Source organism: Acipenser ruthenus, chromosome 7 (genome assembly GCF_902713425.1).
Source record: "Acipenser ruthenus chromosome 7, fAciRut3.2 maternal haplotype, whole genome shotgun sequence".
NCBI lineage: Eukaryota > Metazoa > Chordata > Actinopteri > Acipenseriformes > Acipenseridae > Acipenser > Acipenser ruthenus.
The window spans coordinates 8,041,203-8,067,601 of NC_081195.1; the positions used below are offsets into that span (position 1 = coordinate 8,041,203).

General features: G+C 41.7%; 1 protein-coding gene across 1 annotated transcript in view; it reads right to left on the reverse strand.

The window, feature by feature from the left end:
- Positions 1–26,399, reverse strand: part of LOC117415382 (cadherin-23-like) — a 185,392-nt gene that overhangs the window by 75,630 nt on the left and 83,363 nt on the right. Inside the window, exons 11-20 of the mRNA XM_059026260.1 lie at positions 25,926–26,038; positions 24,266–24,454; positions 18,813–18,962; positions 17,926–18,084; positions 8,394–8,458; positions 6,958–7,195; positions 3,836–3,941; positions 3,350–3,477; positions 644–716; positions 271–387 (exon numbers count right to left, since the gene is read on the reverse strand). Of these exons, the coding sequence (XP_058882243.1) occupies positions 271–387; positions 644–716; positions 3,350–3,477; positions 3,836–3,941; positions 6,958–7,195; positions 8,394–8,458; positions 17,926–18,084; positions 18,813–18,962; positions 24,266–24,454; positions 25,926–26,038 (1,338 nt within the window). The remainder of the gene's footprint in view (positions 1–270; positions 388–643; positions 717–3,349; positions 3,478–3,835; positions 3,942–6,957; positions 7,196–8,393; positions 8,459–17,925; positions 18,085–18,812; positions 18,963–24,265; positions 24,455–25,925; positions 26,039–26,399) is intronic.

Below are 26,399 nucleotides of genomic sequence, written 5' to 3' on the forward strand. Positions count from 1 at the left end.
GGACCATAGGGCTAGATTCTGAAATGCTCAACAATACCTCTGTGTGCTTTACAATGTTTTGCTATGCTTTACCATACCTTTTTGTGCTTCTGTGCTTTACAATGCTTCGCTATGCTTTACCACACCTCTGTGCTTTACAATGCTTCACTATGCTTTACCATACCTCTCTGTGCTTCTGTGCTTTATAATGCTTCACTTTGCTTTACCATACCTTCACTGTGCTTTGTCTGTTTTATAAGGGCAGGCCAGGCCAGGCTCGCCCCACTGTACCTGAGCGAGTGTTGAGGCGGAACTGCGAGGATCCCTCCAGGGAGTAGATGAGAGACGCCTGCCCGAACTCACGAGATGCGTCCAAATCCGTGGCATTGACAAACAGGACAGTGGCACCTGGAGAGAGACAGGGAGAAAGGGAGTGGGAAGAGGGAGCAGGGACGAGAGAGACAAGGAGAGAGGATTCAACAAGGGACAATAGGAAACTACACTGTCGAGCAGACAAATGTTTTGTCTATTTAATTTCAACACAGATGAATATCTTTTAAGTTATGGCTACGAATTTATAAATCGAGTGTTCAGCGTTATGACCACGTTCATTTGGTGCCACTCCATTGTCTTTGATTTCCTCACTCCAGAAAGCCAAACATACCCGCAATGATGTTTTCAGGCACAGTGATGACATACGAAGGCTGGCTGAAGGTGGGAGGGTTATCGTTTTCATCCTGCGTGAAAGAATAAAAAGAAACACAATAGGATGAGGGCTAGGTGGCACAGACAGCAGCTTAATTCACTAGCCTCCCCTGCCCTTCACCTGCGGGGGCAGGGTTTGAATGCAGCTAATCAGCTAATTTGCTCTCAGCAGACACCACAGAACAAGTACCAATCACACATATTCCATATATTCCATATAAAAGCAAGGGAAAAAAACAACCAAAAATGTTGCCAATAAAACTGATGATTAGTCTTGGTTAGCAACTGCTTTAAAAGGTACCCAGTGATAATGTTGCCAGTGCTAATAAGGGAGAAGGAAAGGTATGCAGTATATAAACCTTGGCCATCAGTCCTTAAGAAGGACAGAACAACTATCCATTATCCTGGTAATTAAGGACCATGTTCTCCTAGTCGTTTACTAGCAGAGGCGTAATAAACCGTGCCCTGATCATTAACTGTGTCAGACACGCAGTCTTTACAGTGCGGGGGGTGGGGGTGGGGGTGGGGGGTAAGTAATACAGGATGTGAAATTCTGTAATCATCACAGAAGTTTAGGATGAGAGACTGTCCAGAACAAAACCACAAACTGACTGCACATGAAACCTAACGCTTGTGTACTGTGAGCACCTGCAATTAAGATGTGTCATGCAGTACAGCTCATACTTAAAACATGATGTATACACACAGTGCCTTTGCAATGTATTATGCATAGCGTATTATGAAAGAAGGCTAACCTTGCGGTATACCCTGGTGTAGAAAAGCCCATTATAAACCTCAGGGATCGTTTTGGCCGATCAGGATCCAAGTAGAAAGGTCATTATCCTGTGATTGATGCCCTCTAAAAGCTAACAGGATTTAAGAAACTCAAAATCCGCTTTAAAATGGCAGCCTAAGTGATCTGGACCAAAACATAACCTATAAATACATTTAATAAATATCTTCATACCCGCAAAATCATTCAGGTCATTACTAGATTACTGATTTGTACTTAAGGGTGCTCATCTTTGGAACACCCAACAGTTGCTGCGGTCAGTTATCCAGCAGTAAAATCCTGTTAAACCACGGAAAAGCACAGTATGGTTGGGGGAGGGCTTTTACTAGCTCAAGGTTCGATTCCAGAACAGGTCGTACATTATCAAAATGTCATGTTCCATCTCGTGGCTTGGGCGGAGGGTGAGAGGTTCGAGGGTTGAGTTTTGGTGGTCTCAGCCCACTTTCGTTTGAAGGGGTCCCCTGCACTTACACCACCTTGGATTGTGATCAGCTCAGCAGCAGCAGCAGGGTCAGGCCTGGTCAATACTACTTAATACTCTTAAAACAAATTGTGATGGTTCAGTTAAGGGGCACTAGTCTGTACGTGAATATCTTGCTCAAATTTTATGTGGGAAACTTTTTATATGTGTGCACAGGCAAGCTCAGGTCAAGAAAAAAAAAAAAAGGTACTGCAGCACTGGAACTGCAAATGAAGTCCCAGTACTCTACTGCAGTTCAATATTACCCAGAGTCTCTCTGCTTCATGCTGGTTTTGTTTTCTCAAGCCTACGTCTTTTTATTTCAGACATGGTACAAAGGTAATCCTCACAGCAACACTGTGACAGTGAATCCAGGCTTAATAAGGTGATTAGAAAGCTGTGTAGAAATTCAAACCTTTCCACCAGGGCTGAATGAATGTAGGATAAAGACAACATAAATGAAACAACTGAAAGCCCTGGACCTCTGCCAAACAAAAGCAGGAAGAATCTGGCAGGAGCCAGGGCAGCTTAAAAAGGGCACCTGACTCCTGGGAAGACAGCATACAGCAACTCTGGCTACTGGCCTTTATTCAGCTCACTTGTTTCTATGAACCTTTAGGAGACGCCAATAGAAAAAAACCTGCAACGCTCACGGGGAAACAATTTTAAGATCTTAAACCTTTGGGGAATCAGGCTGAGCGTTGCCAAATATTTGTCTTTTTTCCCAGTTTTGTTGCAATTTTTCAGTTCTGAACTCCGGTGTAAAGCATGGCATTGCTCTGAGGCAGAAGCACTAGATTACAGTAAAATTAACCTAGATGAAATTCATAATTCCAGAACATTGGGAAGTTATTTTAATAAATCTGCAGAGCTTGCAAGTGTCTTGATCCAAGTAAAACAATTATTTTTAAAGCGAGCAGTCCAGTCTGTGATTACCTCCTGATTAATATAATTGAAGGTCTCTTAAGCACTCTCAAGTTGATTATTTCTCATATGGTAAAGCAAGGAGTTAATTACAGGGATTGGAAATATCGCCCTCAGCCATGACTGCAAAAAGTTTGGGCTTATGCCTTCATCAGTGCTGAACACAAAGTTCTAACAAATGCAAAAAGCCCTGCAGTAAAAGGTTACTGTATCTAGAGCAATGCGTGCACATATTCAGGGTCATATGCTCGTAAATCAAAATGCCTCAATCAAAAGGGGGCTACGAGATTGTGAATAAAAGTTTCTTGTAGAGTGGGTTAGCAAAGAATCACCCCTGTCCTAACCCTAACTCTAACCCTAACTCCAAACCTAACCCTAAATCTAACTCTAACCATAACCCTACTGACAAACTGCAAAGGGAAAATGCAAAAAAAGCATGCACACAAGAAACTACTACGTTATTTGTGCTGTGAAGTGTCTGTACTTACAAAGACCTCAATGGTGACAGGAACCGTGCTGTTCAGGGGCGGATTCCCAGCATCCTTTGCCATGACGGTAAGGTAAATGATTCCGCCCGGAACCAGCTCGTAATTCAGGGGGCGTGTCACACTGATCACTGACACGGAGAGAGAGAGAGAGAGGGAGAAGAGAGGGGTCAGGGGCTGGCTATGGTGTTGGGGTAATGGTTCAGTTAAAGGGAATGGCTACAAATACAGTAAAGACTATATTTAACCCTAATTTCACGTGGAAAAGTTGTCAAAATATTATACTATTACTTAAAAAAAAATCCCAGTCAGTTAGTCATTATGATCTTAAGCAAAAGTAAAGATATTAAAACACTGCAAGTCCATCTTGTCATTTTCATTGAAGTTTCTATTTGAATTGAAAATGTCATAAGGCAGAAAGCCCAAATGAATGACAGAAGCAGAAGCAGCAGCAGCAGTGGCAGGGGGGGTGGGGGGGGTGGTCCTGACCTCCATAGCCCTCGATGACAGAGATGTCGAAGTAGCTCTGGAAGGTAGTGGCTGATGTGAGGGTGTAGGTGATCTGGTTATTGGGTGGGGAGTCGTCATCTGTAGCCTGGGATCGAGAGAGAAACAATAACTATATGCTAATCATTACACACCAGCCGAAACTGACCTGAGAAATCAATTATCAAAATAATCTGACAACCTTTACCCTTTCCAAACACACACATACAACTCCATGGTAGTGTACATGACCGAATATATAATGTAGGTAATGGTCACCCCAATTCATATTTTACCCATTTTCTCTCCTATTTTAAATGCCTCATTTGAATGTCACCTCAACTCAGCAACCTGCGTACAAACTCAAGAGGACTGAAGATCAGCATTCCTGCTATCTAACCAAAGCAGCCAGTGCTACCAAGTCACTGATGTCCAGTTTGGTATTGTCCAGGGAGAGTCATGCTAGTCTGGTTCGAATCCTGTCTGCACTGAGCTGCAGATCTTGGCTGGGGATTGGCTTGACTATGGCTGGGGTAGTTCATCTCATTACACTACTGGTTTGGTTCCTCTAGTCCAGACAAAGACTTCACAAGCTGTGCCCTCATCTCTGGGGTTCAGTAGCTTGGTAACAGCTAGGTCTGGTGCGGGTGAGATGAGGCAATTGGTTTAGCAATGTGAACACCCGCTGATCCAGGATAAGGAACAGGGGGTTACATGTACAAAAACCAACTGCAATAGATTAAGTCCAAACTTCTAAGACACTTTTGAAATAAAAACAACAAAAAACAAATATTGCCCTGTAAGGACTTCCTCCCTCCAGTAGTTTTAAGTAGAGATAAATACACTCAATTAGGATCAATACAAAACAAAATAGCTTTTCTTTCTTCTATTTATCTATTTTTTTAATTATGAACCCCTCTCCGCTGCTAAATCGTTTGTTGGAAGATGCTGCTGTCGGCTCTTTTTTAAATAATTCCTGCTTCTCCTGTTTCCTCTGTTTGTTTTGAGCAGATGTTTCATTTAATTCTTTCTTTCTCCAGGTGTGAGGGTTGCTAAATACCGTGTGACATAAAGACCTGTCTCCTGGGATATCAGAGAGAGAGGAGAGAAGGAAAGAGAGGAAAGAAAGAACAAAGGCAAAAAAGTAACAGGAGAAGGGAAGGGAGTGAGATAGAGGTAGAAGATGGAAAAAGGAGAGAAGGGAGAGAAAAAGAAGGGGTGAGAGCGGAAGAGAGAAGGATGATAGTGAGAGAAGAAAAGGGAAAACAAAAGAGAAGGGGAGTGTGAGGGGGAAAAAGAGAGGGAAGAGATGAGCAGTGTGGAAAAGAAAGGGGTATTACAATTGAACTGAATTATTTAGTCTATTTATCTTTTGTCAATAACAGTCTACTACCTCCTTCGAATTGAAGTTTATAAGCTTAACCTTATATGGGCAGTTTCAAAGGCCTTAATCTTGGACTACCTAATGTTATATTGGGTAAGGTAGTCTGAGAGTAGTGGTAATCGGAGTCTACAATGTATATCGTTAGCTATGGGATATTTAAACTTAGGGCAACTGTCAAAGAACCCCATTGTATAGAAAAAGAGTGCAAATGCTATGGAAATGATAAAGGAGTAAGGAGATGGAAAGAGAGAAAAGCTGTTTTTTCCCTGTTTCTTGTGTTGTTTTAGCGCTGGCCATGCTTCAGAGGAAAATGCTGAGACTGCAGATCACAGTGCGGGCTGACATTATTCAGAAAGCCTATATTAATAATGAGACCGTTTAAGGTCACCATTGTTTAATGGGATGAAATAACCCAACCATTGAGCCCATTTCAAAGCAATTTGAATGCAGGGTTATAAAAACAACAGTAATTGCTTTTTGGGATGCCTGTAATCAATATTCATACAGAGTCATTAATTATGATTATTATAATTGTTAATACTGTTGGTGAATCCTTACAAAACTTGAAGATTTAAGGCTCACTACTCTTTACTAGTCTTTCAGTGTTCTTTACCACACTTGAACTATACTTTACTTTTGCCATAATAAATGTAGAATGACTAACTCGCTGTACACTTTGACTGGAACTGAACTTTCAGAAAAGAATGACAAATAGTCCAGTCAGAAGTCAGGGGTAATGACGTGATGTAAATTACCAGCAGCCAAATCAGGGGAAAGTAGGAGGTTCCTTTGCGAGGAAGAAATAAAAAAAAACTATTTAAAAAATAAAAATGGAGGAAAAGCTTGTGGTTCTAATTTCAGATTTTCCAGAGTTGTATAATACAACATTAAGTAGGTTTGAAATCTGCCTTCATCAAACCGGAGCTCCTCATCAGCCGATGATACTCGCTGTACCTTTTTCTTTTCTTGAGGATGTCATGGACCCACAACGATCTAACATTTTTTTTCTTTCTCCGGTAGAGCAGGGTGATCTCAGTTCTCTTTGTTTGCTGTTCATTGTTCCAGGTATTGTGTCATCAGATGCACAGTACCACTGATTGCTGCTGCTTTTACAGTTTCCCCGTAGTTGCATTTTTTAATCATGTGTATATGATAGTGCTCAATAATATCAATGTATAATGATGCCTTTAACTCACAGTCTCTTTGCCTTTACCCAGCAAACCAGACAAAACTCACAAAGAAATAAAGATAATATCGCAATTTTTAAAAGCAACATGTATTTCTTTTATTTTAAACAACACAATAGCCTGATATTTTGGGTAATTGTGGGGGGATTAAAATGGTGTGGTGGGATTATGGTGGTGTGTGTGGGGGGTTAAAATTAGATTTTATAAAAAAATATATAATGTTTCCCTCATTACTTGAAATTTATTTATTTATTTATTTTTTACTAAGCTTTGTGTCCTCTTTTTATACAGAATTTTCCCTTCCTGCTGGCATTGACTGTTTGTTGCTTGACAACCAAAAGTCACCACATGCAGCAGTGACGTAACAGAGCTCCCACTGACTTTCCCCTCCGCGTTCGGTGTGAACAGAGGTCTGCGGCAACATGTGCGCCGCGTCACGTGGGAACGCCTCTTTACACTTACTTATGTCTTTTATAAGGGTATATTGACTGATAGAAGGAAGAGCGACAGAGAAACAGAGGGGGAGCGTGGCTGGTCTCTGCAGGTGCACTCACTCGGAGTCGGGTGACCTGCACAGTCGTTGGCTCGTTCTCCCGCACAGACCCCAGGTACCCCTCTTTCTGGAAGGTGGGGGTATTGTCATTGACGTCCAGCACGTTGACCCGCAGCCGGCTTGTGGTTTCCTCCCCACCCCCGTCCCGTGCGATCACTGTCAGGGTGTAGCGCTGAGCCAGCTCGAAATCCAGCCGTCCCATCAGGGTCACCTGACCGGAGTCCTTGTCAATAGAAAACCTGGGGAGCAGAGAGGCACCACGGTGAGGAACCCACATAAAGAAACACTAATGCAATTCTAATACAATTCAATGACAAACACTATGACTAGACAGTCTGTATACCAAAGAAAAGTCGATATACTAAACCTTTTGGTGTCCATGGTACATGTTAGTTGTGATGCACCAGATTCGCTTTATATAATACATTTGTATATGCCTTAGCTTCAACCCCTGGTATAGCCAGGATTTGCTTATCACAGAAGAGTAGGAGTGAGTCCATGCTTTATTAAATGAGAAGTGTGTAAACTCCACATTCCCCAAATTAGAATCATTTACCCTCGACTATACTATTGTGACTAAGTATTTCTCAATGTCTTCAATACTGAAATGTCTTGGTTAACATACTTATATCACTGGTTTATGTGGACTTCACCCCCACGTGCTATAGTGTGAATGATTTCTCAACGGTCCCATTTCGGAGGAGAGTGTGTGTGCAGATTCTACATGTATTAAACATTAACCACATTGTCGTGAATGATGACCGTGTTATTCGTTGCTGTTAAGTACAGCTATCCTTAAATGTTATTGACCATTCAGTACAGAGGGGTTTGACTGTAATGCACTGAGGGGGGCCGTTTTTTTCATCATCATAACATAGAAAGGTATGCAACACGAAAAGATAGAAAGTCCCCTTCATTGGGACCCAGCTATATGTGTTGAACATGAATATAAATCCCAGCATCCTTATCTATCTGTTTTTCCAAATGAGATTTCTGTTGATTTTGTTGGCGCTTTTATTAAGTGCAGGTTCAATTTTATGCAGCTGATAAGTGGATTTTGACTAAGCAAATTCCAAAAGAGATATATTAATAGATAAACACGGTAACAGAAATGAAAAGGGGGCACCAGGCTAATCTGCTACTGCAGGACAGAATCTGCTGATGACTCACCGAGAACCAGACATTGACTCTTTAGGGTTTAGAGGTGAATCGTCCAGATTGAGTCTCTTTATGAGATCAGAAGGACAACTGCTAGAAGGAGCAGTCAAAATGCAATACAACTTTCTTTGAGTAACACGTTTCCAAAATAACTGAAAACACCATGTAATCGCTGTACTAAATCGTATGTAGTATAATGAACACCTTACCACAGCATTTACTGCAGCCTTTACTGCAGTATCCCCAAAACAAACAAAAAAAATAAAAATAAAAACTCACTTATCAGGCTCATCGCTGAAGAAATAGCTGACTGCTCCGAAGGTGCCAAAGTCCCCGTCTGTGGCCTGGACAGAAGGAAGCATAGAAGAGTGAATCAGATAAGCAAGAAATAATACCTGATGACTCCAGTACCAGTTGACCTCCCCACTGTGTTTTATAATATCTCTGCAACCTTCACATTCTCGCCTCCAGTCCTCTTCATACTGGATGGGTTGCTGAAGATTTTTTGTTTCTAACACTTGGAAGAAACTAGAGGCTGGTATTCTCTGAGGAATGGCCTTCCTTCCTGCACAATCTGAATGCAAATGGGTCAAAAAATTGATGGCCACAGCGGACCAACATCGAAACATCAAAAAATATACCAACGAGAGGAGGGCATTTGATCCCTCATTGCTTCTCCGGTTCCTTGTAGCTGATTGATCTCAAAACTCAGGTATTAAAGGATCCAAGTGATTCAGCATCAACAGCATGACTAGTTAATACCCTCACCACTCTCTGTGTGAAGTAGTGTCTACTTACCCTCTGTCCTAAGTATATCTCCATTTAATGTCCTCTGGTCCAGGTTTCTGTACTGGGGTTAAAGTATTGGTTTGGGTTACTTTGCAAACTCCTTTAAAGAGTGTCCAAAACTTGGAAAGACATTTAGTAACACTTAAAAAAAATATTAAAAAACTTTTTTCTAACTCTGTTTCCTTTGAGTGCTACAGAAGTGTGTTGTTATGCCAATGCAATAGACAAGCAAGCAAGTCCTTCAGACTCATTTCCCTTACTTGCTCACTCATACAGGAAAACTTAATCTGCCAGTCTTAACCCTTTATTATTTCTTATGAACAAACTTGGTTCCACTTCATTAGGAAGTGAATGACCCCCCCCCTACCCTCTCCTCCTCAATTAGCCTCTACCTGCCTGTTAAGCTGCTCCTGTCTCAGAGAGTGCAGGCTGAGTGCAGTCTATCACATGGTTCATTTCAAACCCACAGCTGTTCCACTCGCAGCCAGATGGTTCCAGGCTATAATGTTCTGCACCAATACGGCCATTAAAGAACTTTGCAATACCTGTTGTGTGTTTGTCCACTGTTTCTCCTCTGAGTTTGCATGGCTATCATTAGGCAGACCTTGCATTAACTGCAGATTTACTATTCTGCAGTTCTCCACATGGTCATGGATCACCACTGCTGTGAGAGATGGGGCTGTTCTAAAACATTCCTGCATTAAACGTTTTCTCGCTTGTGGATCAGGCTCTGGTCTGCATAACAGGGGTTTTTCACTACCATCTGTGCTGCAGCCATCATAGTACATCACTGGAGACAGAGGACCATTTCAAAGTGTTTCCTCCATTCTTGAATTAACTCCAGTTTTTTTTAAAGGAGAGAAAATCATGCAAACTGTTACACAATGAGAAACAAAACAAATTGAGAGTGCTTAAGAGAACTTGAAATATATAACTTAGTTGTTTGTTTCCAGTTTTGTGACTGTTGTTAATGAAGGACTGGAGTAAACGCTTTGACAAGATGGCAGGTTGGTTGTGTACCTGATCAGGGGGATTCATAAAACAATATTGAGGCCACAGGAGAGCTTCTGAGAATAATGTTTGAATCAACAGGATGAATATATTTGTTGAGGTAACTATTTGCTGTTCCCGTACCATAAAATAAATTCAATGACAAAAGTCTTCAAAAGGCAATACAATAAGGACATCCTGAAACTGTTGTTCTGAGGCAAAAAGTCCTCCACAATAGTATTGTCTTAAAAGCATATTAATCTAACACACACATGCACACACTCATTTAGTGATTGAAATTACACTATATTCATAACTGATTCCTAACCATCATTTTTGTCTTCACAATATAGGAGATGAGAGCTACACAGACACACTTTCAATACTGTACTTCTAAGAGCTGTAGAGCTCCGGAGTTCAAGAACTGAAAGTCTCCTTGAGTGAATCCTGGAGTGTAACAGCAAACCCCAATACAATTCCCCTCGCTGCCGAATGCAGCTGACACTCCAGTGAGATACTTCCAATCTGCAGCCTCTCAGTTTGGGGCGCTCTGAGAGCCTGGTGAGTGATTGACGGTTCCATAATGTTTTTTTTGATGTGTGGATACCGGCGCGAGTAAACCTGAGCTGCGCGGAGACAGACAGACGTGGATATTTCTAGTGACAAGGCCCCATATAGATAGCCATCTTCATTGCCAAAGCTCAGAACAAACACAGCAAGGAACAGAATCTCTTCGAGAATAAGTCAAGAGTTTCAAGGGTATTAAGTATATATATATATATATATATATATATATATATATATATATATATATATATATATATATATATATATATATTATATATACACACGCACACACACACATCACTTTATTAAGACCTGTCAACCCACTATTGATTTCTAATGTTTTTGTTTTTTTTAAATAAAAGACTCTTCCAGTTTCAGAGTCCTTGCACCAATGCGTCCAGGAGAGGCTGGGATTGAGTGTACAACAAACCAAGAAGCAAGAAGCCTGGGTTCGAATGCCAAATACAGCTGTCAGTCATTTATCTCCATTTCCAATAACGCAGACGCACACACACACGCTGTCTATATTTTTACCGTACATTTGAGCGTCTAATGGCAGGCTGGCTTTCTTGGTTGATCTGCTGGCATTTTAAGTGCAGGCAATTTTATCAGGCGGTGGTGCGAACAAGGAATTGAAGTTTATAAAGCCTTTAAGAGTCTGGAATTCACGCTGATTGCCAGCAAGTAAATTGACTTGTCTGTGTGTCTGTGTGTCTGTGTGTGTGCGTGTGTGCGTGTGTGTACACCTCACCTTGCTATACAAGTAAGGGCATTTTTTGTATATTAAATCAACAAAGTGCAGGCATTAAGGCAAAAAAAGATGACCCTCTCCAATATTGCTCTGTCCTAAAATGATCTGCTCTGAAAAACGAAATGTGCAAAATAGTAACCCCTCTGTTTACACCCTATGTAGACGAACTACTAAGATAGTATGTGTGTGCATGGTAGTGATAGTGGGAGTATGCATGCTTCGTTACCACTATTGACAATGTGGATCAATTTTCTATTAATTAAAAAAAAAAAAAAAAACATTTTGAAGGTAAAAGTCATTTAAATGAAGGTCTTTATTTCTTGTTTCTATATTTTTGTACATAGAAGAAAACAATCTTAAATCTCAACACTGTTGACTCTGTGTGTCTCGTTCCGTTTGCTCCCTCTCGTTTATATTGTTTACACAAATATAAATAACAGCTGCTTTTACACCGTATGCAATAACAATAACCCGAAACAAACAAACAGATAACAGTGAATTTGGCTTTGGAAAAGATATGTGAGTGTTTTTTTTTTTTTTGGTTGCTCTTATTTAAAAATTGAATTCAAATTGATGGGTACCTAATTGCTTCTGTCGGAAGCTCTCACAGAAGCCATAAAAGAAACCAATTACGGACTGTCAAAAATCTGTAACAACCAGAACGCTGACCCAGCCCCACTCAGACAGCGGCGACTTTTCCATTGCCTTTTCTTATTCAAACCATCCCATTCACTTATCAGCACCCTAACCGACCGGTAACTACAGACAGCGCGTCTCCACAGGACGCTGCAAGAGAGACAAGACATCAGACAATTTTGTTAGGTGGTTTGAAAAATAAATAAATACATAAATAAATAAATAGATATATACATATGCTTATGATGGTTGACAGGGACTGTCTGCGCCCACCTCTTTATGCCTTGTAGATAAAGGCTTGTTTCCTTCTGACACTGGGACAGAGTTCTACAGTGTAAAAGTATGTATAGACCCTACGGACATATCAGCTAATTGAATTGAAGATTTCTGCTCAGTCCTCTGATTCAATCACCACTACAATCATATCAGGGCGTCTGTTTGTCAGAGTAAACAAAGCAAACAAATACGCCAGTGACGGCCTTAAAATGAATTTTAAAAGGGGTTGTATAGTCTTTGTATATTATGCTTCTACCACACACACACACACACACCTTACGCTGGGGTTGGGGTGTGGGGTTGGGGGGGGGGGGGCACAAATACTATGTTATTTTAACAAGATCCTTTATCTTTGTGTAATATCCGGTTGCAGAAGATTGGATCGTAGGCCATGCAGATGGAACAGGCATTAGGAAACCCCAGTTTCATATTGAAACAAGATGACCCCCTAGAGTCAATTGTGGGCGATTATAATTAATAATACGATTATTGTGCATCTTATATAGCATGCTCATGTTAAAAATAAAATATGACATTGTTGTGCAAGATATAAACTCTAGTGCCAATACTTATTTTTTCATTTCTGTGGGGTTACATTTCTCCAGACCATGGGGGTTTCTGGAGCCCACAGCCCCATGCTAAGAACGGCCTGCCTCTATAATGCTAACAGCCTCAGAGAAGTCAAACAGCCCTTGATCTAAACTGATTCTACCATCTGTAAACTTGTAAACTGACATACAGACATCCCCTTCTGACCGGCAGCTAAAAATCGAAGTAGAATTTCATATCTGATAGGCAGAGGCAAGCGACGGAGCAGCAATAAAAAGCAATTCCAAATCATTGAGCGCAGATCGCTAATTTATTTGCCTTTAATGCTCGCAAAGCCCGGTGTAGCAGCCTCTGCTTATCAATTTATCTGCAAAGCGATTATGTATATTTGCAGATGACTGACGGCCGGCCGATCGGGCTGTCTATCAGGCACTCACAGTCCCTAACGTCTTTAGGTTTTTCATCTAAACATCAATCTCTTAAAAACTAAATGGAATTGAAAAGGAAAGCCGTGTGTGTGTGTACGTGTGTGAAGTGGGGCTTTGGTGGCAGACAATACTCAATGGCACACATGCACAACTCGGTCAAAAGGAGAGCAAGATATTATTTTATATTTTTTCAAGTCAGTAAGAAAGCAAGAAAGAGAGAATTTCAAATTTTTACAGAAGAACCACTGCAAGAAAAAAATGAACCACTTCATATAATTTTGTCCCCCTTCTTCCTTGGTCATACCAACTTCTAAAGGTGCGCTGAATAAATGTCTGTAGCAGTCGTCAATTATGTAAACGTCTTGCTAATTAAAATGTATCAGCCAAAATTTAAGAGTGTCGAGTTATTTATTCAAGGATGCCAGATTTTAAGCAAACACAGGGTCTGAAACCAGTGGTCTGAGCGGGGTAAACGCCCCACCTCCAGTCATTAGTTTTTCCTAGAAAATTGGGTATTACTGCATAATAAAACCACTTGCATATATTTTCAAAGCAGACTTATTTTTTCAGAGATGCCAAGATACTATTTGGCAAGCAGACTGAAGTGTCCCTCTGTGCTGTACGTGTCAGTGATTGTGAGCCCCCCACGCGTGTGACTGACAATGTTTCCCGAGCGAGTGTGTGCCCGTTTCCACCTGTGATTCCAAACCGCTTCCCTTCAGCGACGGAGTGAGAGGCGCTGTCAGCGGAGGCAACAAGCCATTTGCATTTTAAAGCGCCATTTATTGAGTGGGTCGGAAGCGGGGCCCTCTGAGAGAAGGCTCCATTACACCGCTGCTCCACTCCGGGCTACCCAGCAGGGACACAGAGAAGCATTGATTTTTCACATGCAGACCGGGGGACAGAATCGATGAAAGCGAAGAGAGAGACAGCTCTTTAAAGAGCTGCAGAATGAAAAAGAACGAGAAACTTCAACGATTCCTACAGTCAAGTTTTTTTTCCTTCTGTTTCTTAGAGTTGGAGTTTGCTTAGCCTCCTACCCCCCTGGCTAATACAAAAGAAAAACTCAGCTTAACTTAAGCCCATCGAATGAAACACCTGTTTTATTCAAGTCAGCTCATTCCAGCTATAATGATATTGTATGTCAGCCCCTATGCATGTCACACTTGAATCTGATGTGACTGGGTATGTGTGTTTTCTTATGATGCAGACTGCACTTGTGCAGCTAGTATTCTATGATTCAGCAGAACTAGGTTCTGACTCCCAGCCCCAGGCTATCAGTACCGTATGCTTTATGTCAGGCTATGAGCAGGACCCACACCACAAAGTGGATTAAATATTCAGCAAAAGCAGAAGTTATATTCTCCAGCACAAACAGCGAGGTACAGCTGTATTAAACTCAAGTAGACAAATGTTTTGGCATAATTATGATAAACGTTTTAGCCAAAAACACTGTCCACTATTTTTTTTTTTTTCATTCAGACTTAATAATTGAGCGTTTAGGAAGAATCTCCCATGGCATTGCCACACAAGAATAAACAGTCGCTTTCGTGACACTAGTGAAGGCTTCAGAGCATTTGACTTGAGTGGTGCAAGAACCCCCCTCAGGGTCTAATAATAAGATGAGAGTCCTGGGGCAGGGCCATTTCCACAGCGACATCCCTCCCCCAAACTATATTATAGTGAAAAACTATTTTATTATTACAAAAGCAATGTAGTTTCATGGCAATGTTTGTAAGAGCGGTTACATTTTTACAGAGCTTCCTCAGCCAAATGTTCTACTATTCAACACACGGTGCCCAATTTTGATGCAAAGCATGTTTCCTGAGAGGAACACAACAATTGTAAGGGTATAAAATAGGCAGAAACAATGAACATGTTTGCTTTTTTTTTACTTTTAAAGTTATTTAATTCCTCACTGAGAAGCTGCCATTTTACTTTTAAAACACGGTCCACAGGAGGAGAGTCACCAAACGTCTTACTCCAAAGTGTTAACACCAAGGAGAAAAAACATCCTGCCATCTTGGCTGCAGTACTGCCAGTGAGGGGTATAGCTCTGCTATCTTGGGTGTACACCTGCCATTGTGATGGTAGTTTTGCAATCTTGGTTGTAATTCAACTCCCTTGGTTGTAATTCCACCATCTTTGTTGTAGTTCTGCCATCTTGGTCCTGGTTCTGCCATCTTGGTTGTAGTCCTGTTAGCAAAGGTAGTCCCGCTATCTTGATTGTAGTGCTGCCATCTTAACTGTAGTCCTGCCAGCAAAGGCAGTCCCGCCATCTTGATTGTAGTCCTGCCAGTAAAAGTTGTGGTTCTGGCAGTGGAGGTCTGTCACATGGGTCGACAAGACTACAATTCAGTCTCTCAGAGCTACAAATAGGTCTCCCTTAGCAGGTAAACACTTCTTCAAGACTTCATGAGACTCATGCTAGGCTGCATAACTCTGGGATTCATGGCACCAAAAATAAAAAAGGACAAGGTGCAGCCCAGTTATATCCTCCCAATTGCAGTCTAACATCACAACCCTGGCTGTCCGTAACAGTTTGCTGATTATTTAAAATGGGAAATCATCTGATCATTTTTTTATTAAACAATTTTTTCTGCTTCCCGCTCTCAGCAATCTAAACAGTGCCACAGAACGTTAGATGGAAATATATGAGCTACCTTGAGCCTCCGGTCCCAATGAAAACAGCATTTATTAATGTATATTCAAATCTCCATGCCTGTGGATGCACAGAGGAAAATGAAGAACCAGGCAATTAATCTTAATACAGTTTGTTGGACACAATGGTAAATATTCACACTCTAGGGAGAGGAAAAAATGGGTATTCAAATAAGGGTGAAAAACAATTGCGGTTCTCTACATAGGAACAAACCTTTCACATGTTGCAATTCCATTATTGCTATGTAGATTCTAAGTGCATCTAGAAACCGATCATTGTATGAATGAAAAAATATCTACACATCTTACAGATAAAAGAACAGGGTTGATGAAGACTGTTGGAAACGATGTTCATCTTCTCAATTAATTTTAAACCTCATTAAAATGTACCATTTTATTTTCAAGAGCTCTTCTCATTTAGTCCTTTTAATTGCTTCCCAAACTTTTTTTTATCTTTTTGCAGCTTGTCCCTTATTGTCTTTATAAGAACGATCCTTTCTTTCTCACTTTTTGTACATGCAACATGTTTTGGTCTGATTTGAACAGCTGGTGTGCTTTTTGGCAGAATGAATGGTTACAGTACGGAGGTACTATTTGATAGGCCTTTGTCCTGTGAAGTGGGCTTGAAGGAGAGATTGTTCTGGGGGCAGCACTTTGTAGATGGCTCTTCCACTCGTCTGTTTCCTCTCCTCTGCGGCTTTCCTTCAGAGTGAGTGATTAAAGAACAGGGAGCAGGAAGACACGCACTTATCAGAGGGTAGGCCTCAGCGACAGGGCTGGTGTCCCAGGACACTACTTATCAGACCGTGAGGTGAGGTTTCGATTTGTCAGATGGGACAAGGGATTTGGGAACCTGGGATGACTGCCAGCATACATTATGGTCTGTGTGTGTGTGTGTGCGTAGCTCAAGATGGTAACTTGTTAAACCTGGTTTAGAGTAAAAGTTCAATGCAGAAATATGTAGTTTAGCTCCAACTTTGGTAGTGTCGCTCCATGACCTTGTGGAGATTAGAATAGTTAATATTTTTATCTGCTTACGATCTCATGATATGGGTTTTAATCATATTTTATTCCTGTTGCACCACTTGTGAATATTTTATATGTTTAATAAAGTCAACAGCAAATTTGACCACACGCTCCCACACACATTATAAACAGTACATAACAAAGCAATCTTGTTCATGTTTTATTTTCATAGCAAAATGCCACACTCGTCCTTCTAGATAGTCACTAGATAGTGTGTTAGTGAGGGTGACATTCATTCCACAGACAAAGGTAGCCTGTGTGATTGAATTGACACTGCGGTGCTGTTAACACCCCCCCACCCCCAGCCCTGCAACTCCAGCAGCGGAAAGTCATCACAACAATCACTCTGATTAATGCCGACTTAATGAATTATTTAAACATCTGCTAGAAATGAGCAGACACTCTCACAGAAGCCAGACGTTCTTCCAGACTGCCATTTAGTGCCATCTGTTAATGAGCCGAGCAGGTAGGAGCGCGTCCCGACTCATTTCACCCTGCGCTGACAGCATCTCCGTACTCCAATACAGAGCAACAAAGACAAAACACATGCCAGAGCAGCTAGAGGAAACCTTGTCAAAGCATGGTACAGCATAGATAAGCATTGTAAAATCCAGAGAGGTATGGTACAGCATATTAAAAACCATGGCAAAGCATGGGGGGAAACTGCAAACTTCAAAAGTTTTATAAAAGAATAGATAGTGCAGGAAGTGTATACAAAGCAACATCCTCAGCGATTGGTTGATCCTTTTTATATATATATATATAAAAAGAAAAGGATATTTCAGGTACTTAAAAAGGTAGAATAATAAACGTCCTGATAATTGATTTGTAATCAATTATTCTACCTTTTTAAGTACCTGAAATATCCTTTTCTTTTTTTCTTTTTTCTTATTGATCATTTTGGTACACAGCAGTTTTCCTTTTTCTCAAATTTTATATATATATAAGTTTGAGAAAAAGGAAAACAGGAAGAATCAATTGAATAAAAATATATTTTATTTTAACATTTAAAAAAAGCAGTACGGTTCAAAGGACCTTCCTCAATGATTGATGATCGATTAGTCTTTTCTATTTTCAAAGCGGACGTTTTACAGGTTAAACATGTCCTCCGTCCCTGTTTGGGCAGTACTGTACTTACAAGGACCTGCAGGACAGCTGTCCCTACAGTGGTGTTCTCAAACAGGCTGGCATTGTAGAGTGATTTGGTGAAAATGGGACGGTTATCGTTTTCGTTGATGAGGTCGATCTGAACGCGGGCGAAGCCAGCATGCTCGGAGGCAGTCTCGTTCGCCAGCAACTGCAGGAACAAATCAGACAGTTAAGAATAAAAAAATAAAAAAGGATGGGGATCAGTGAGAACTGGTAACTGCGTTCGTAGACTAGGGTGTGGGTAGGATGGTAGAACTGGTAGCTGTAGAGGCGCTCCAATCCAAGTGGGAGGGGTAACAGGGGAGGGTGTGAGGGAGGGCAGTGAGGGGAAGAGGAGATAATGGAGGGAGGGGAAGAGGAGAGGAGGGAAGGGAAGGGAAGGGATTACTGAGAACTGCTAGCTGCTATCCCAGGGGCAGGGGTGTGAGAGAGGGAGTCAGGGAGGGAAGTGAGATACTCACGGAGAAGCAGTAGCTGGAGAGGTGCTCCTATCCCAGGAGCAGGGTGTGAGGGAGGGAGTCAGGGAGGGGAGCAAGGTACTCACTTAGAAGCGGTAGCTGCAGAGGTGCTCCTATCCCAGGGGCAGGGTGTGAGGGAGGGAGTCAAGGAGGGGAGCAAGGTACTCACTTAGAAGCGGTAGCTGCAGAGGTGCTCCTATCCCAGGGGCAGGGTGTGAGGGAGGGAGTCAGGGAGGGGAGCAAGGTACTCACTTAGAAGCGGTAGCTGCAGAGGTGCTCCTATCCCAGGGGCAGGGTGTGAGGGAGGGAGTCAGGGAGGGGAGCAAGGTACTCACTTAGAAGCGGTAGCTGCAGAGGTGCTCCTATCCCAGGGGCAGGGTGTGAGGGAGGGAGTCAGGGAGGGGAGCGAGGTACTCACTGAGAAGCGGTAGCTGGAGACACGTTCAAAGTCCAGAGGTTCGGCCACACGGATGCGAATGTCGGCTCGGCCTTGGACAGAGGTGGGGGAGATGATGAAGTGGTCAGAGTTGTTGCCAGTCAGGAACACCTGGAACATGCTGTTAGGCCCCTGCAGAGACAGACAGACATGCTGTTAGGCCCCTGGAGAAAGACAGACAGACAGACATGCTGTTAGGCCCCTGGAGACAGACAGACAGACAGACATGCTGTTAGGACCCTGGAGAGACAGACAGAGAGACAGATATACTGTTAGGACCCTACAGAGAAAGACAGAAAAGGTTTTATAACCCAGCAAAGACAGACAAGCTGTTGTAACAGCTGGATATATATATATATATATATATATATATATATATATATATATATATATATATATATATATATATATATATATTTTTAAAGTAGATTTGTTGAAGTTTGGTTATAAGTGAATAAGACTGGCATTGCAAATCTGTGCTCAGATTCCATGTGTATGTTGTTTTCGTTTGTAGATATATTTGTAGGTAGTGGGTTTGAGTAGCTCAGTGGTTAGAGTATGAGCTGCGGTGTGGAAGGCAATGGGTTTGAGTAGCTCAGTGGTTAGAGTATGAGCTGCGGTGTGGAAGGCAATGGGTTTGAGTAGCTCAGTGGTTAGAGTATGAGCTGCGGTGTGGAAGGCAATGGGTTTGAGTAGCTCAGTGGTTAGAGAGCTGGGCTGCAATACGGAAGGTAGTGGGTTTGATTTCAGAAACTCAGTACTTATATTGTGCCATGGCAAATATTGTGGAAGGTTATATTAGTTTAGTTTTTGAGGGGCTGGGGGATTTCCCAGGAGGTTTTGTGAAGCAGAAACCCCAGTGCCCAGCTGTGAGCTAACCCTGTCTGTCAGACTCAGTGACAGAAAATCAAACCCTTTACTGTCTTCATTAGTTCAACATCTATCTCTGTTCAACTCAGCTTTAATTAAAACTGAAGCTCTGGGAGAGGGGAGCCAGACAGCATTGACCAAATGCACACACACACACACACACACACACAGGCAAGCATGGTAGATATGGAAAAGCAAATGATAAAAACCATGGCAAATCATGGTAAAGTATAGCAAATTCAGTGGTTAAAGCACGGTAAAACTACAAAACTGCTCTGCAAATTTACCTTGGTAACATTAACAAGGGACGGCCTGTAACGAGAGTCAGCATTTTACAGTCTGCAGTGTGGAGTAGTGGTGGGGCAGCAGTGTGGAGTAGTGGTTAAGGCTCTGGACTCCTGACCAGAGGGTCGTGGGTTCAATTCCCAGTGAGGGACACTGCTGTTGTACCCTTGAGCAAGGTACTTTACCTAGATTTGTTCCAGTAAAAACCCAACTGTTTAAATGGGTAATTTTATGTAAAAATAAAGTGAAATAATGTATAATGTGATATCTTGTAACAATTGTAAGTCGCCCTGGATAAGGGCGTCTGCTAAGAAATAAATAATAATAATAATAATAAGTTAGGGGTAGGACTAGGGTCAGGGCTAGACTTAGGGTTAGGGTTAGAGTTATGGTCAAAGTCGGGTTAGGGCTATAGTTAGGGCTAGAGCGACAGCATTTGTTTCTTTCAAAACTCTTTGTGGTGCACGATGAGTACGATTTATGAAGGTGTTTTTTTTTTTAGCTACAACCACTTTAAAGTTATTTTTATTGTTTTTATTTCACAACTTGAAAAAGTACTTTTTTGTATCTTTGACTAAAAGGTTTTAAATACATATCCCCTAATGTAATTTGTTACACATATCTAAACTTTTGGCCATCTGTTTTTAATGTCTCTCTCTCTCTCTCTCTCTCTCATTTGACTGTTCTAATCTGCATATACTGTATCTCTCCCTTTTCCCTCTCCATATCTCTCTTTATCTCTGTTTTTTCGTCTCCTTTTCTCTGGTCAGAGGTCCACTCTTATCGTTCTGATGCAGCCTGAAGATTATATTTCTGCTCACTCCCAATAACAGACCTGTATCTGCAACTGATGTTTTTTTAAACAATCTACAAATGAGCAGCAAGCGTATGTGTGCATCCAATCCTGGCAGCGCTGTATCTAGTCTTGTTTTTAATGCAACTTAATTGAGCACAGACAGAATAGGCCTGAGCTTCCCATCAACACTTAAAAAAACATGTCTTTTTTTTTTTAATCAGTGATAAAATGAATTGAATTTAAAAGTGCTCTTAGGAAGAATCAAATGTGGAAAAAAAACATGCATTTAAATTTTTAATCTGTGTAATTTTAAAAGTTTACCACTTAATTTTTTGCAGTTTTCCCACGCTTTTCCCCCATGCTTATACAATACATTTATCATAGTTTGCCATGTTTATTAATACGCTATACCATACCTCACTGTTCTTTACAATGCTTGCTTATGCTTACAGTGTTTTATTGCACTTTGCTGTGATTTTACTGTGGGAAACCTTTATAAGGGTTTACTATATTCGAAAGGTTTTTTAGACCGGACCCACACTCAGGAAATCGAGATTCTTCCAAGCTTCCCATCCATTCTTCTATTAGCTCATTATGGCTTTTAATAATGCATCTTTAATTAGCTAGAGAAGGAAGTATCTATAAATGTAACTAATTGCATTTCTTCCACATTTGCTTTTTTGTTGTATGATGTTTGCAGTCATTGGGAGTGCTTCTGGGGTCTGTTTCTCCAATATGGAGTTATTGACACTTTACTTGGCTTTGATCTTGTCTGGAGAATCCTAACTGCCTAAGACTTCCTCATTCCATTCCAATCATGTGCAGATATGACCTTTCAACTTTGCCAGCCCTGAGCTACATGCAGAGTAGGCAGGGCTGGCAACGATGTGAACATTTCTGAACCAAATGAGATTTTGTAGAAATATATATTGCTACGGGATACAGGAAAAGTAAAGCAATAAGCCCTTTTACAGTTGTATTAACTTAGCCTTTCAAAACATGTTATTTTATACTATTGGCGTGATTAAACTCTTACCCTTCGAATCAGCTGCTTCTACACTTTATCATGAACAGTTTCACATCATTTCTCAAGTAAAAACACAAACAAACAATGACATAAAAAGTACACACGGGGAGACAGCAGCCAGACAGAAAAACAATCAAAATCACAAAAAGATAACGGAAGATAACAGAATGGATTAAATGCTGATTGTACTTTCAATTCACCTCCGAGTTGGATAACTATTCTGTCAGTTGTGAAACATAGAAAATTAAAAACTGAAGTGGAATCGCAAACCGCGCTCTAAATGTTTTGCCATTTCCAATCAATTGCTTTTCTTCGCATCAAATTTCCTTTTAATTTGAACCTGGCTGTTTGGGGAATGATTAGTAGACATTACAATTATGCTAACTGTCTGATTAAAAATGAATTGCCGGCACTGCTATCCAGTGCCTCTGCATCGCTCCCTGTCTGATACACAAATCCCAGCAGTCAAACCAAGCCTCGTTCTTCTAGCGAGTGCCTGTGTCGTTGGCAAATACCAATATCATCCATCTTTGACTTTCTGGTCGTGCAGTGCTGAAGGGATTACAGAAGCTGCAGATATTATTATAGGCACTGTTTGTGTTTCTCTCTTCATCTCTCTTTTCCCCATCCCCCTCCGCTCCATCCCTCTTTTTCCCCCTTCTCAAACTCTTTCTTTCTCCCTGTCTCTCCATCTTTCTTCTCTCTCCCCATCCCTCTCTTGCTATCACCTTTCTTTTTCTCTGGTGTTTTAATGGCGCTCTATGTGAAGTCTGTTATGATAAACTGAGCATCAATCTGTAAATGCTGATTTAGCTAGTGTCTGATTTAAATGAAAATAAAGTGTGACTAAAAGTCTCTCTTTAGCCCTTTCTTTGCTACCTCTCTCTAGCAAATGCAGTACAGTACACACAAATAACTATATTTAAAAATGGCAGTATAATGCAATAGAAGGGCTTCTAGAAGATAGTAAAGAAACTCAAGTGAAGTCAACAAAGTTAAAACTCCCTTTCTCCTTTCTATCCCCCTCCCTCTGCTCAAGCCCTCTTGACTCGACTCCTCTCTCTTTTTCTCTCCACTCTCTTCATGCCCATCTCCGTCTCCCCCTCTCTCCCTTCTCCGCTGCAATCGCTGTCCGTATGTGGCTGCACTGCTTTCAGAAAAAAGCAGACAGCCTGACACTGGGCATTAGGCCTGACACTGAACACTTCTCAAGCAGACCAAATCCTCTTCTCATTATCTGTCTACACTGCAGCACATCACACTGCTAATGTTCTGCAGTGTCAAAACCACTTGTATCAGTTCTAGGGTGTGCTGTAAAAACTGTTACATATATTTTGGAGATGTTTTTCACAATTACTGTTCAGAAGGTCTCTCTCCCTCGCTTCCCTTTTCTCTTTCACGCTTCTCTTCTACTTCTATCACTTTCCTGATTTCTTTCCTTCTTTTCCTCTCATTTTCTCTCACCCTGTCTCATTTCCTCTGCCTCTCCCTTCTCTTAATATCTCTACCCCATCCACCTCCCCTTCTCAACCCACACCTCATTTTTTTCTTTCTCTTCTTCACAACTCCCTCCCTGTCTCACTATTCTCTGATCCCCACTTCACCCCCTCTCTTTTTCCTTCCCTCTCTTCTCACCTTCCTTCCCCTCTCTCTCCCCCTTCCTCTCTCTCTGACTTATCTATCAAGTTCCACCTGCTCGGTCTCGGCGCAGGAATCAATCAGAGTTGACTAGACTAGCATTCAGCTTATCTCTGCTCAAAACGGATTGATTTTCCTCGTTCGGTATAATTTGATGCCCTATCCCCATCCCTTCCAAAGCAAATTAAATTGTAGTTGAGTAAAATCAGTCGCTAGTTCCAGTGCGCGAGTACCTGTGTGTGCGTGTGTGTGTGTGTACGCTGGGGAGACGCTGTTAGATAAAGTTAAGCAGTAATAGCTGGACACACGACACACAATGTAAAACTGAGGAATACCTCTAAGGCAGCACACAGATAAGGGAACCTGATGCTGGAGTGTATTGGACAGGGAAAGGCTCTCCAATAGAAACAGGACAGGACTGCCATTAACAGATGCTTGGATTGGCCTGCTCTGCATCGATAGTTTTGATTGGACCCTGCAGTATGAGTGCTTTGTCAATAGGTTGGGGGGGGGGGGGGGTTGATATTTGAATGCTGAAACCACCACCCTCAGTCCACACTTTGTCCTCTTCTATTTTTCCCCCACTCCTTATCTTCCCTCTTCCTTCTCACCATCTGGACCAGCTCAGTGATGTGTTACTCTGAGCTGTTGAACCCCAGACCCCTCTCCCCTGGCTCACCTCATCCAGGTCCTGGACCTGTATGAAGAGGGGCAGCGTGAAGCCCACCTGGGTGAGCTCAGTGATGCGCACGCGGTACTCGGAGCTATTGAACCCCATACCCCTCTGCCCTCCTCACTGCCCCTCTCCCCCTGGCTCACCTCATCCAGGTCCTGGACTTGTATGAAAAGGGGCAGCGCGAAGCCCACCTGGGCAAGCTCAGTGATGCGCAAGCGGTACTCGGAGCTGTTGAACTGCGGCGCGTTGTCGTTCACGTCAATGACCAGGATGTTGAAGCTGGTGGTTACCATGGCGCTTGAGGGGGTGCGGTCGTCATTCAGCTCTGTTCCCTGGCAACCAAAAAAAAAATAAAGTTTAGCAACACCACCCTTGAGGAGCCACTAAACAAAAACAACAGTTTCCAAAATAACAAACTGGAGTTTTAAATACACAAACCCTCAACTCTTACTTTACATGATAGGGCGATATGAGCAATTTAGAGGTAAGTATTTCTAATATTCATTTCTTACCTTTTTAATATCCAATTACGTGTGTTCCGTATGATTCTCTATCAAGTGTTTGTCGTGCATACAGACTATTCCAGCAAAAACAACTTCTGAAAAGACTTGTTTAAAATTAATTTTCTTAAAAGAATAAAACCATTTTAACAGCGTAAAATTTGCAAGGAGTCAATCCATTTCTGCACCTAAGTTGTCTTTCGCTACTTCTATAGTATACAGTTTAAATGGTTTGTTCCTTTTAGAAAACATGCATTTGCATTTGTGCTCATTGTTAAATAGGGCCCATTGCAGTAACCGCTTTGAAAAACTTGACCCTTCATATACAAATATTGACTGGAAAGCTTATAGTGAAAAACCTGTTCTGAGGGTTTCAAAATTGAGAAACAGTGGGCAACACTTTTTCAAACCCACGGGGAACAGTTTTCCTTATTATTAAATATGATCCCTCCAAAGAAATATGTGGTACTGTGTCTGGTGAAGTGAAAAGACACTTGACGTATCAAATAAAATCTAAGCAACCTAAACTGAAATACAATGGGATGAAATCCAGCTGGAGGGAGAGCAGTGCAATGAGTGGTAATAGCTTATTGACTGGGAGGCTCGCAAAAGGGAGAAACTGAAAGGATGTTCTCTGTGAGGTCAAGGGGAGTAATTATCCTTCAGCAAGCTCCCTGCACTCTCTCCCCTGACCCTCTGCTTATTGAAGTTAAGAAATTTGTTGTATTACTTTTATTCTTAAAAAAAAAAAACACGATACTTATAAATGTTTTTGGTTCTTGTTTTATTTTTAAATCTTTTTTAAATCATTGATTTTAATTAAGAAGAGAAATCAGGCAGGAATGTGCATTCGGCATTAGCCTGGGATGAATCTTTCAAAACATCCCACACATACATACAAACACACACTGGACGGGTGACCTGTAATTGTCTGTTGATAACGACTCTGCTTAGAGAACAAATTGCAATCAGGGCTGGGGAATATCCCCAGTGAGTCATCCTGAAAAGGCACTACTACGTGGTGCAGGATGAGTCATGCAATCTGGAGCTCCCTGGTATGAATCCTGGAAACGCAGAGTTGGCTGGAGGGGTCGCAGGGAGAGCTGCATTGGTTGGGGAGGAAAATAGGCTGGAGATTGCACAACTCCTATCGCATTTCAGACAACGACCCCACTGGCCAGGCGTCACACAAGTCCAAGCAGAAATCTTTGTTATCTGGTCAGATCTCAGAGCTAAGAAAGGTGTTGGGCCAGGTCAGTACTGAGGATGGGGGACAAGGGAGCTAGGTCTCCAAGTGTCTTACCCTGACAGTCAGCAGGAATCCAGAGCTGTAGAGAGGGTTCTCCCTGTCCAGCTGTCCATTCAGAGTGAGCGCCCCGCTGATGTAGTCCAAAGCAAAGATACTGTTGGTATTACCTGTGGAGAGACACAAACGGGCCAGCAATTAGGAGAGGAGCCGGTGCAGTGGAGGGGAGAGAAAATCCACCACTGTGATGCATGGCTGAGATTGATTCAGCACTTCACGTGTGAATCAGTGTTTTAAAGTTATAAATGGTTCTGTGCTTACTGATAAACAGTAAACCAGGCAACAATTAAGAGACAACCACAGGATATTTTTATACTAGTTATTCTAGCTATTATAAATCGTGACTGAGAAATCCACTCATCACTGTTGACGGTTTGTCAAAATTCCAATGTTTCTTATTATGAGAGGCGTCATTTTGCACAGTTTGGTCAGCTAGAACCGCTCAGCTTTCACATAAACTGCATGAGATAC